A 12500-nucleotide genomic window follows, 5' to 3' on the forward strand; every position below is an offset into this window, starting at 1 on the left:
GAGGTCAGAGGTTACGAAGGTCACGGGGAAGTGGCGGCACACCGTCGGTCAGCTGACTGTGAACAAACATCCTGTTCAGAGACTCGTTCTCACTGCTTCTATTAACAGACAGCTAACAGTAGTTTGTGCGTGTGTGTGTGTGTGTGTGTGTGCGTGCGTGCGTACATCTGTGTATGTGTGTGTGTGTATGTACATCAGTAGATCACAGTATGTCTACAGATTGGACAGTCTGTCCTTCAGTCTGTCCTTCAGTCTGTCCTTCAGTCTGTTCGTCATCAGTCTCAGAAATGATGAAAAACAAAGTGCAGTCTGGTGGAGAGACTCCAGCAGGTCTGATAACAAGCAGCACAATCAGAGGTGAGAGCTACAAGAAGCCTGAGGACTTAAAGACTACGACTCCAAGGATGCAATTCACTGACCAACAGCCAATCACAGAGCTTCACATTAACAGTGAGCTGAAGTTACAGAATACGCTGCTGAGAACACACATGTTCTAGTAGGAACCCAGAATACACGTAAAGAGCGTTAGAACATTATAGGACGTAAACGTGTTCTAGTAGGAACCCAGAATACACGCAAAGAGCGTTAGAACATTATAGGACGTAAACGTGTTCTAGTAGGAACCCAGAATACACGCAAAGAGCGTTAGAACATTATAGGACGTAAACGTGTTCTAGTAGGAACCCAGAATACACGCAAAGAGCGTTAGAACATTATAGGACGTAAACGTGTTCTAGTAGGAACCCAGAATACACGCAAAGAGCGTTAGAACATTATAGGACGTAAACGTGTTCTAGTAGGAACCCAGAATACACGCAAAGAGCGTTAGAACATTATAGGACGTAAACGTGTTCTAGTAGGAACCCAGAATACACGCAAAGAGCGTTAGAACATTATAGGACGTAAACGTGTTCTAGTAGGAACCCAGAATACACGCAAAGAGCGTTAGAACATTATAGGACGTAAACGTGTTCTAGTAGGAACCCAGAATACACGCAAAGAGCGTTAGAACATTATAGGACGTAAACGTGTTCTAGTAGGAACCCAGAATACACGCAAAGAGCGTTAGAACATTATAGGACGTAAACGTGTTCTAGTAGGAACCCAGAATACACGCAAAGAGCGTTAGAACATTATAGGACGTAAACGTGTTCTAGTAGGAACCCAGAATACACGCAAAGAGCGTTAGAACATTATAGGACGTAAACGTGTTCTAGTAGGAACCCAGAATACACGCAAAGAGCGTTAGAACATTATAGGACGTAAACGTGTTCTAGTAGGAACCCAGAATACACGCAAAGAGCGTTAGAACATTATAGGACGTAAACGTGTTCTAGTAGGAACCCAGAATACACGCAAAGAGCGTTAGAACATTATAGGACGTAAACGTGTTCTAGTAGGAACCCAGAATACACGCAAAGAGCGTTAGAACATTATAGGACGTAAACGTGTTCTAGTAGGAACCCAGAATACACGCAAAGAGCGTTAGAACATTATAGGACGTAAACGTGTTCTAGTAGGAACCCAGAATACACGCAAAGAGCGTTAGAACATTATAGGACGTAAACGTGTTCTAGTAGGAACCCAGAATACACGCAAAGAGCGTTAGAACATTATAGGACGTAAACGTGTTCTAGTAGGAACCCAGAATACACGCAAAGAGCGTTAGAACATTATAGGACGTAAACGTGTTCTAGTAGGAACCCAGAATACACGCAAAGAGCGTTAGAACATTATAGGACGTAAACGTGTTCTAGTAGGAACCCAGAATACACGCAAAGAGCGTTAGAACATTATAGGACGTAAACGTGTTCTAGTAGGAACCCAGAATACACGCAAAGAGCGTTAGAACATTATAGGACGTAAACGTGTTCTAGTAGGAACCCAGAATACACGCAAAGAGCGTTAGAACATTATAGGACGTAAACGTGTTCTAGTAGGAACCCAGAATACACGCAAAGAGCGTTAGAACATTATAGGACGTAAACGTGTTCTAGTAGGAACCCAGAATACACGCAAAGAGCGTTAGTTTGTTGACTAGCTAACGTTAGCTTGTCGGAGGACATTAATGAAAAGAGATTTGACCAACAAGAGAAACAGAACAACATGTCTGATGAAAGGTTTATTCAAAGTTTCACTGGGATGAGTTTCTACTGGTGTTTACTGGGATGTGTTTCTACTGGTGTTTACTGTGATGTGTTTCTACTGGTGTTTACTGGGATGTGTTTCTACTGGTGTTTACTGGGATGTGTTTCTACTGGTGTTTACTGGGATGAGTTTCTACTGGTGTTTACTGGGATGAGTTTCTACTGGTGTTTACTGGGATGTGTTTCTACTGGTGTTTACTGTGATGTGTTTCTACTGGTGTTTACTGGGATGTGTTTCTACTGGTGTTTACTGGGATGTGTTTCTACTGGTGTTTACTGGGATGTGTTTCTACTGGTGTTTACTGGGATGAGTTTCTACTGGTGTTTACTGGGATGTGTTTCTACTGGTGTTTACTGGGATGTGTTTCTACTGGTGTTTACTGGGATGTGTTTCTACTGGTGTTTACTGGGATGAGTTTCTACTGGTGTTTACTGGGATGTGTTTCTACTGGTGTTTACTGGGATGTGTTTCTACTGGTGTTTACTGGGATGTGTTTCTACTGCAGGATCACAGGAAGTCATTATTTCTTCTTCATCTTGGACACTTTCTCTTTCCTCTTCTTCACGTGTTTCGGAACTTTGATTTTTCTTTTTTCTCTCTGAGCTTCTTTCACCACCTTCTTCTTCTCCTGAAACAAGAAAACAAACATCTTCATCATGTCTTCATCATGTCTTCATCATGTCTTCCTGTCTCAACTGTTACATGAAGAGTGTTAAACACCTTTTTGTCCACCTGGGCTTCCTCACTCTGCTCCTGCTGATCTTCCTCTTCTTCTTCATCCTCATCCTCATCCTCATCCTCCTCTTCCTCCTCTGATGATGAGGACTGGTCCTCCTCCAGGAGAGCAGGAACCTGCGAAGATGCCACACAGTCAGAGTTCACCTGTTCACCTGGAACCAGTAAACCTGTTCACCTGGACTACAGCAGGCTAGGCTACTACAGCAGGCTAGGCTACTACAGCAGGCTAGGCTACTACGGTTAGCAGGCTAGGCTACTACAGCAGGCTAGGCTACTACAGCAGGCTAGGCTACTACAGCAGGCTAGGCTACTACGGTTAGCAGGCTAGGCTACTACGGTTAGCAGGCTAGGCTACTACAGCAGGCTAGGCTACTACAGCAGGCTAGGCTACTACGGTTAGCAGGCTAGGCTACTACAGCAGGCTAGGCTACTACGGTTAGCAGGCTAGGCTACTACAGCAGGCTAGGCTACTACAGCAGGCTAGGCTACTACGGTTAGCAGGCTAGGCTACTACAGCAGGCTAGGCTACTACGGTTAGCAGGCTAGGCTACTACAGCAGGCTAGGCTACTACAGCAGGCTAGGCTACTACAGCAGGCTAGGCTACTACGGTTAGCAGGCTAGGCTACTACAGCAGGCTAGGCTACTACGGTTAGCAGGCTAGGCTACTACAGCAGGCTAGGCTACTACAGCAGGCTAGGCTACTACAGCAGGCTAGGCTACTATAGCAGGCTAGGCTACTACAGCAGGCTAGGCTACTACAGCAGGCTAGGCTACTATAGCAGTAGTACCAGTCTACCAGACCGCTAGCTACCAGCTATCTACTCATGAACGCGTGGTAAACTCGTGTACCCTACGTTCATGTGAGCAAGCCGTGACGGCGGCGTGACGCAGCGTGACCGGGTCATGTGACCGGGTCATATGTGACCGGGTCATGTGACCGGGCTGACACTACTGAGCACGTACCATGTGCCCGAGAACCGCCAAGATACGGGTACTTTTCCAGACAGAAGTGGAGCCATTTAGGCTTCATGCTCCAAATGAGCAACTCTCATAGGAATGAGCGCCCCCCCCCCCTCCACACTGGATCCATTTCCTTTAATACAGAACACACGGCTGCCGCTAGCCGCCGTGTGTTGGCGTGTTCTGGACTCTCCAGGGTCAGAGTGTGACATGGTCGTACCGTTTGAACTCCAGACAGATCCTTCTTCAGTCCGGTCAGCGTCTGATACAGAACCTGAACAACACAAAACAACAACAATGACAGGTGGTAACCTTGGTAACCCAGTTAACACAGGTAACCAAGGGAACCCAGGTAACACAGGTAACCCAGGTAACCCAGGTAACCAAGGGAACCCAGGTAACACAGGTAACCCAGGTAACCCAAGGAAACCCAGGTAACCAAGGGAACCCAGGGAACACAGGTAACCAAGGGAACCCAGGGAACCCAGGGAATCAAGGGAACCCAGGTAACACAGGTAACCAAGGGAACCCAGGGAACCAAGGGAACCCAGGTAACACAGGTAACCAAGGGAACCCAGGGAACCCAGGGAATCAAGGGAACCCAGGTAACACAGGTAACCAAGGGAACCCAGGGAACCCAGGGAACCCAGGGAATCAAGGGAACCCAGGTAACACAGGTAACCAAGGGAACCCAGGGAACCCAGGTAACCCAGGTAACCCAGGTAACCAAGGGAACCCAGGTAACACAGGTAACCAAGGTAAACCAGGGAACCCAGGGAATCAAGGTAACACAGGTAACCAAGGGAACCCAGGGAACCCAGGGAACCCAGGTAACACAGGGAACCCAGGTAACCCAGGTAACCAAGGGAACCCAGGTAACACAGGTAACCCAGGTAACCCAAGGAAACCCAAGTAACCCAGGGAACCCAGGTAACACAGGTTACCCAGGTAACCCAAGGAAACCCAGGTAACCCAGGTAACCCAGGTAACCAAGGGAACCCAGGTAACACAGGTAACCAAGGGAACCCAGGGAACCCAGGGAATCAAGGGAACCCAGGTAACACAGGTAACCAAGGGAACCCAGGGAATCAAGGGAACCCAGGTAACCCAGGTAACCCAGGTAACCCAGGTAACCCAGGTAACCAAGGGAACCCAGGTAACACAGGTAAACCAGGGAACCATGGGAATCAAGGGAACCCAGGTAACACAGGTAACCAAGGGAACCCAGGGAACCCAGGGAACCAAGGGAACCCAGGTAACACAGGTAACCAAGGGAACCAAGGGAACCCAGGTAACCCAGGTAACCCAGGTAACCCTGGGAACCCAGCTAACCCAGGTAACCTGGGTCAGTTCCTCTCTGTCCCACCTGAATGAAATGTGGGGAAATCTGTCTGTACTGGTCTCTACTGGTTTCTACTGGTCTTTACTGTCCCTAATGGTCTCTAATGGTCTCCACTTGTCTCCACTGGTCACTACTGGTCGCCACATGGTCTCTACCGGCCTCTACTGGTCTCTAATGGTCTCTACTGGTCTCTACTGGTCTCTACTGGTCTCTAATGGTCTCTACTGGTCTCTACTGGTCTCTACTAGTCTCTAATGGTCTCTACTGGTCTCTACTGGTCTCTACTGGTCTCTAATGGTCTCTACCGGTCTCTACCGGTCTCTACGGTGTTTTTGTGTTTCTTACGTTGTCGTCGTGTCCGCTGATGGCCGACTCCTCTTCCTTCGTCCTCATGAGGTCGACGTCTCGCTCGTAGTGACTCACCTCCGTCAGCGTGCGAGGGATGTAGGCCTTCTTAAACACCTGAGGAGGTCAGAGGTCAGATGTCAGAGGTCAGAGAGGAGGTCAGAGGTCAGAGAGGAGGTCAGAGGTCAGAGAGGAGTCACCTCCTCGTCCACTCGGTCCTGATCTGATCGCTGCTCCGACGTCCGTTCAGCTGCTCTCAGCATCACCTGGAGAACCAACACACACAAGGGTCAATAAATAAAGTTTTATAAATAAAGTTTTAATAAATAAAGTTTTATTAAATAGTTTTAATAAATAAAGTTTTAATAAATAAAGTTGTAATAAATAAAGTTGTAATAAATAAAGTTGTAATAAATAAAGTTTTATAAATAAAGTTTTGATAAATAAAGTTTTAATAAATAGTTTTAATAAATAAAGTTTTATTAAATAGTTTTAATAAATAAAGTTTTAATAAATAAAGTTGTAATAAATAAAGTTGTAATAAATAAAGTTGTAATAAATAAAGTTTTATAAATAAAGTTTTGATAAATAAAGTTTTAATAAATAAAGTTGTAATAAATAAAGTTTTAATAAATAGTTTTATAAATAAAGTTTTAATAAATAAAGTTTTAATAAATAAAGTTTTAATAAATAAAGTCAGCTATTGGTTCCAGGAGGGTCCGGACCTTGTCCAGGTACTGGTCCATGTTGTGGCAGGTGATCGACGGGTCGGTGATGAAGTCAAACAGCTCTCTGACTGTCATCACCGCCACGCCGCGCTTCCCAAAGAACTCTGGGAAAAAAACACAGAAACAGATGAGCTGCTGCCGGATCAGAGCTTAGAACCAATCAGAAGAGAGGATTTCATACTCACCGTTGACGTTGCTGCAGTCCTTCCTGAGGAACTCCAGAGCGTGAGGATGGTCGTGTTCCACCGACTGGGACACGTCGATGATGTACGCGTCTCCGTCGTGATACCTGCAGACGGGTTAGTGAGCGTCAGAGGCGTTTTATTTTGAAAGGGTTGTGTGTAGTGGGGGTGGCCTGTCAGTGGGCGTGGTCTCTTACAGCATGTTGAACTCGCTGAGGTCGGCGTGGACGAGTCGAGCCTCCTGGAACATCTTCCTCATGTTCTGCAGAACCTGCAGGTAGAGCTCACGGGCCTTCGACTCCGACAACGCCGCGTTCTTCAACAGAGGAGCCGGCCTGACGATCAATACACAACACGTTGATCAATACACAACACGGTGATCAATACACAACACGGTGATCAACACACAACACGGTGATCAATATACAACAGGATCATCAATACACAACACGGTGATCAACACACAACACGGTGATCAATATACAACAGGATCATCAATACACAACACGGTGATCAACACACAACACGGTGATCAACACACAACACGGTGATCAATATACAACACGGTGATCAATATACAACAGGACAGTGACGGTCTCTGATCAATCGACCTGATCAGTTCTTACATGTTGTCTTTTCCGATGAAGCTCATCAGCAGAACGTGACTCCTGAGCAGGAGAGGTTCTGGACTCGGGATACCTGCTGTCTGCAGCCTGAAACACACACACTGTAAGGTTCTACTGGGTTCTACCGGTCAGTCAGATCAGGTTCTACTGGGTTCTACCGGTCAGTCTGATCAGATTCTACTGGGTTCTACCGGTCAGTCAAGTCAGGTTCTACTGGGTTCTACCGGTCGGTCAAGTCAGGTTCTACTGGGTTCTACCGGTCAGTCAAGTCAGGTTCTACTGGGTTTTACCGGTCAGTGTGATCAGGTTCTACTGGTCAGTCAAGTCAGGTTCTACTGGGTTCTACCGGTCAGTCTGATCAGGTTCCACTGGGTTCTACCGGTCAGTCAGATCAGGTTCTACTGGGTTCTACCCGTCAGTCTGATCAGGTTCTACTGGGTTCTACCGGTCAGTCTGATCAGGTTCTACTGGGTTCTACCGATCACTCAGATAAGGTTCTGCTGGGTTCTACCGGTCACTCAGCTAAGGTTCTACTGGGTTCTACCCGTCAGTCTGATCAGGTTCTACTGGGTTCTACCCGTCAGTCTGATCAGGTTCTACTGGGTTCTACCGGTCACTCAGATAAGGTTCTACTGGGTTCTACCCGTCAGTCTGATCAGGTTCTACTGGGTTCTACCGGTCAGTCTGATCAGGTTCTACTGGGTTCTCCGGTCAATCAGGTCAGGTTCTACTGGGTTCTACCTGTCAGTAAGGTCAGGTTCTACCGGGTTCCACCTGTCAGTCTGATCAGGTTCTACTGAGTTGTACCGGTCAGTCAGATCAGGTTCTACTGGGTTCTACCACTCAGTCAGATCAGATTCTACTGGGTTCTACCTGTTAGTCAGGTCCGGTTCTACTGGGTTCTACCAGTAAGTCAGGTCAGGTTCTACTGGGTTCTACCGGTCAGTCAGGTCAGGTTCTACTGGGTTCTACCGGTCAGTCAGATCAGGTTCTACTGGGTTCTACCTGTCAGTTAGGTTAGATTCTGCTGGATTCTACCTGTCAGTCAGATCAGGTTCTACTGGGTTCTACCGGTCAGTCAGATCAGGTTCTACTGGGTTCTACCTGTCAGTCAAGTTAGATTCTACTGGGTTCTACCTGTCAGTCAGATCAGGTTCTACTGGGTTCTACCGGTCAGTCAGATCAGGTTCTACTGGGTTCTACCTGTCAGTCAGATCAGGTTCTACTGGTCAGTCAGATCAGGTTCTACTGGGTTCTACCAGTAAGTCAGGTCAGGTTCTACTGGGTTCTACCGGTCAGTCAGATCAGGTTCTACTGGGTTCTACCTGTCAGTCAGGTTAGATTCTACTGGGTTCTACCTGTCAGTCAGATCAGGTTCTACTGGGTTCTACCGGTCAGTCAGATCAGGTTCTACTGGGTTCTACCTGTCAGTCAGATCAGGTTCTACTGGGTTCTACCGGTCAGTCAGATCAGGTTCTACTGGGTTCTACCTGTCAGTCAGGTTAGATTCTACTGGGTTCTACCTGTCAGTCAGGTTAGATTCTACTGGGTTCTACCTGTCAGTCAGATTAGATTCTACTGGGTTCTACCTGTCAGTCACATCAGGTTCTACTGGGTTCTATGTATCAGTAGAAATGTTCTGACCTGATGAGGTTCCTCATTTCCTTCTCCGCCCAGGTTCTCACCATCTTCCGAGGGTTTCCTTTACAGTAACCATGACGGAACCTGCAGAACAACAGAAGAACTTAGAACACTGTTATTGAATGTGATGACTGAGAACAGCTGATTATTGATTATTGATTATGGTCATGACTGATAATAAGTCTGCTTTATTGACGACGACAACAGGAAGTTGATACCTGTACTGAGGGGGAGGGGCCTGTGTGTTCTCTGCTCTGATTGGTGTTCAGACTGTCCTGTTAGCTAACGTTAGCTTCAGTCAGCTAACTCTTCTTCTGTGGTGTATTGACCTGAACTCTTCTTCTGTGGTGTATTGACCTGAACTCTTCTTCTGTGGTGTATTGACCTGAACTCTTCTTCTGTGGTACTGACCTGAACTCTTCTTCTGTGGTGTATTGACCTGAACTCTTCTTCTGTGGTACTGACCTGAACTCTTCTTCTGTGGTGTATTGACCTGAACTCTTCTTCTGTGGTGTATTGACCTGAACTCTTCTTCTGTGGTGTATTGACCTGAACTCTTCTTCTGTGGTGTATTGACCTGAACTCTTCTTCTGTGGTGTATTGACCTGAACTCTTCTTCTGTGGTACTGACCTGAACTCTTCTTCTGTGGTGTATTGACCTGAACTCTTCTTCTGTGGTACTGACCTGAACTCTTCTTCTGTGGTGTATTGACCTGAATTCTTCTTCTGTGGTGTATTGACCTGAACTCTTCTTCTGTGGTACTGACCTGAACTCTTCTTCTGTGGTGTATTGACCTGAACTCTTCTTCTGTGGTGTATTGACCTGAACTCTTCTTCTGTGGTACTGACCTGAACTCTTCTTCTGTGGTGTATTGACCTGAACTCTTCTTCTGTGGTGTATTGACCTGAACTCTTCTTCTGTGGTGTATTGACCTGAACTCTTCTTCTGTGGTGTATTGACCTGAACTCTTCTTCTGTGGTGTATTGACCTGAACTCTTCTTCTGTGGTACTGACCTGAACTCTTCTTCTGTGGTGTATTGACCTGAATTCTTCTTCTGTGGTGTATTGACCTGAACTCTTCTTCTGTGGTACTGACCTGAACTCTTCTTCTGTGGTGTATTGACCTGAACTCTTCTTCTGTGGTGTATTGACCTGAACTCTTCTTCTGTGGTACTGACCTGAACTCTTCTTCTGTGGTGTATTGACCTGAACTCTTCTTCTGTGGTGTATTGACCTGAACTCTTCTTCTGTGGTGTATTGACCTGAACTCTTCTTCTGTGGTGTATTGACCTGAACTCTTCTTCTGTGGCGTATTGACCTGAACTCTTCTTCTGTGGTGTATTGACCTGAACTCTTCTTCTGTGGTGTATTGACCTGAACTCTTCTTCTGTGGTACTGACCTGAACTCTTCTTCTGTGGTGTATTGACCTGAACTCTTCTTCTGTGGTACTGACCTGAACTCTTCTTCTGTGGTGTATTGACCTGAACTCTTCTTCTGTGGTGTATTGACCTGAACTCTTCTTCTGTGGTACTGACCTGAACTCTTCTTCTGTGGTGTATTGACCTGAACTCTTCTTCTGTGGTGTATTGACCTGAACTCTTCTTCTGTGGTGTATTGACCTGAACTCTTCTTCTGTGGTGTATTGACCTGAACTCTTCTTCTGTGGTGTATTGACCTGAACTCTTCTTCTGTGGTACTGACCTGAACTCTTCTTCTGTGGTGTATTGACCTGAACTCTTCTTCTGTGGTACTGACCTGAACTCTTCTTCTGTGGTGTATTGACCTGAACTCTTCTTCTGTGGTGTATTGACCTGAACTCTTCTTCTGTGGTGTATTGACCTGAACTCTTCTTCTGTGGTGTATTGACCTGAACTCTTCTTCTGTGGTGTATTGACCTGAACTCTTCTTCTGTGGTGTATTGACCTGAACTCTTCTTCTGTGGTACTGACCTGAACTCTTCTTCTGTGGTGTATTGACCTGAACTCTTCTTCTGTGGTGTATTGACCTGAACTCTTCTTCTGTGGTGTATTGACCTGAACTCTTCTTCTGTGGTGTATTGACCTGAACTCTTCTTCTGTGGTGTATTGACCTGAACTCTTCTTCTGTGGTACTGACCTGAACTCCCCGCTGACGTACTTGTCCCGGTCTTTGAACAGCAGGATGGACGTCTTGTAGATCTTGATGGCTCGGTCGTCTCCGCTGGAGCTGCTGGCGTGATACACGTTAGCCTGGAACACACAGAGGGAGGTATTGATCACTATCAGTCAGTGTATTGATCGGTATCAGTCAGTGTATTGATCGGTATTAATCAGTGTATTGATCGGTATCAGTCAGTGTATTGATCGGTATTAATCAGTGTATTGATCGGTATCAGTCAGTGTATTGATCGGTATAAGTCAGTGTATTGATCGGTATCAGTCAGTGTATTGATCGGTATCAGTTAGTGTATTGATCGGTATAAGTCAGTGTATTGATCGGTATCAGTCAGTGTATTGATCGGTATCAGTCAGTGTATTGATCGGTATCAGTCAGTGTATTGATCGGTATAAGTCAGTGTATTGATCGGTATCAATCAGTGTATTGATCGGTATAAGTCAGTGTATTGATCGGTATTAATCAGTGTATTGATGAGTTATTTCTGACTTCTTTCCCTGTGCTGATGCAGCCGTTGATTTCACAGATGACTCCTCGACTCAACATCTTAAAGAGAATCATTCGAGTTCGAGGATCTAAAACCTGCAGAAGAAGAAGAACAATCAGCTGATTTCAATAACAAATGTTTACTATGTATAATGTATACTATAGTACAATACTGTACTATAGTAGGGTATTGTACTATAGTATACTATAGTAGAGTATTGTACTATAGTAGAGTATTGTACTATAGTATACTATAGTACAATACTCTACCATAGTATACTATAGTACAGTATACTATAGTACAATACCCTACTATAGTATACTATAGTACAACACTGTACTATAGTATACTCTACTATAGTATACTATGGTAGAGTATTGTACTATAGTACAGTATTGTACTATAGTATACTGTACTATAGTATACTATACCAGCCATTCTCAACCACCGGTGGGCCTCAGAGCGCCATCTAGTGGGCCGCGGAGGCAGTGGTACTAGATTATTTTTGTATTATTATTTAGCAAAGTGAACAGGTAAAACCTAAAGGAGGTAAAACCTAAAGGAGGTAAAACCTAAAGGAGGTAAGATGCCAGCTGCCGTAAAACCAAAGCCTATTGAAGGAGGCTGAGACACGGGCGGACACGGGTCTTGTATTGGGTATAACACATGCGCAGTGTAACTGGAGCTGCGGTCGTGTGTTGCGATCGGCTCAATTTCGGCGGGTGCAGAGCAGATATTACTGCGCATGTGCGGTACCCCGAAGGCGCGTTGATTAAGTGTGACCCAACCTCCTTCAATAGGCCTTGTGTAAAACACCAAACATCATCAGGTAGAGACAAACGTGTTTGCCACTGTTAGCTAGCTAACGGAAATATGAGGAAACCTAAATGTGAGGAAATATGACCCTGAATACATTAAGTTTGGATTGGTAATGGCAGGCATTGATGCTGAGCCCAGGGCACAATGTGGTGAATGTGGAGAAATCTTGTCAAATGAGGCGCTAAACCCATCGAAGCTCCAGAGACACTTAAACACAAAGCACCCAGGATGTGTCGAGATACTATAGTACAGTATACTATACTATACTATAGTACAGTATTGTACTATAGTATAGTATTGTACTATAGTATAGTATACTATAGTATA

The 12500-nt window shown here is 45.5% G+C and overlaps 1 protein-coding gene across 1 annotated transcript in view; it reads right to left on the minus strand.

Annotated features, from left to right (window-relative positions):
* Window positions 1-2549: 2549 nt before the first annotated feature.
* riok1 (RIO kinase 1 (yeast)) overlaps window positions 2550-12500 on the minus strand; it is a 13047-nt gene continuing 3096 nt past the window's right edge. The window contains exons 5-16 of the mRNA XM_074649782.1: window positions 11357-11449; window positions 10829-10941; window positions 8715-8795; window positions 7071-7157; window positions 6642-6779; window positions 6448-6551; window positions 6260-6366; window positions 5735-5800; window positions 5535-5651; window positions 4068-4121; window positions 2869-3000; window positions 2550-2776 (exon numbers count right to left, since the gene is read on the minus strand). Coding sequence (XP_074505883.1) covers window positions 2669-2776; window positions 2869-3000; window positions 4068-4121; window positions 5535-5651; window positions 5735-5800; window positions 6260-6366; window positions 6448-6551; window positions 6642-6779; window positions 7071-7157; window positions 8715-8795; window positions 10829-10941; window positions 11357-11449 — 1200 coding nt within the window. The 3' untranslated portion in view covers window positions 2550-2668. The remainder of the gene's footprint in view (window positions 2777-2868; window positions 3001-4067; window positions 4122-5534; window positions 5652-5734; window positions 5801-6259; window positions 6367-6447; window positions 6552-6641; window positions 6780-7070; window positions 7158-8714; window positions 8796-10828; window positions 10942-11356; window positions 11450-12500) is intronic.

This window comes from Sebastes fasciatus, chromosome 11 (assembly GCF_043250625.1).
Source record: "Sebastes fasciatus isolate fSebFas1 chromosome 11, fSebFas1.pri, whole genome shotgun sequence".
Taxonomy (NCBI): domain Eukaryota; kingdom Metazoa; phylum Chordata; class Actinopteri; order Perciformes; family Sebastidae; genus Sebastes; species Sebastes fasciatus.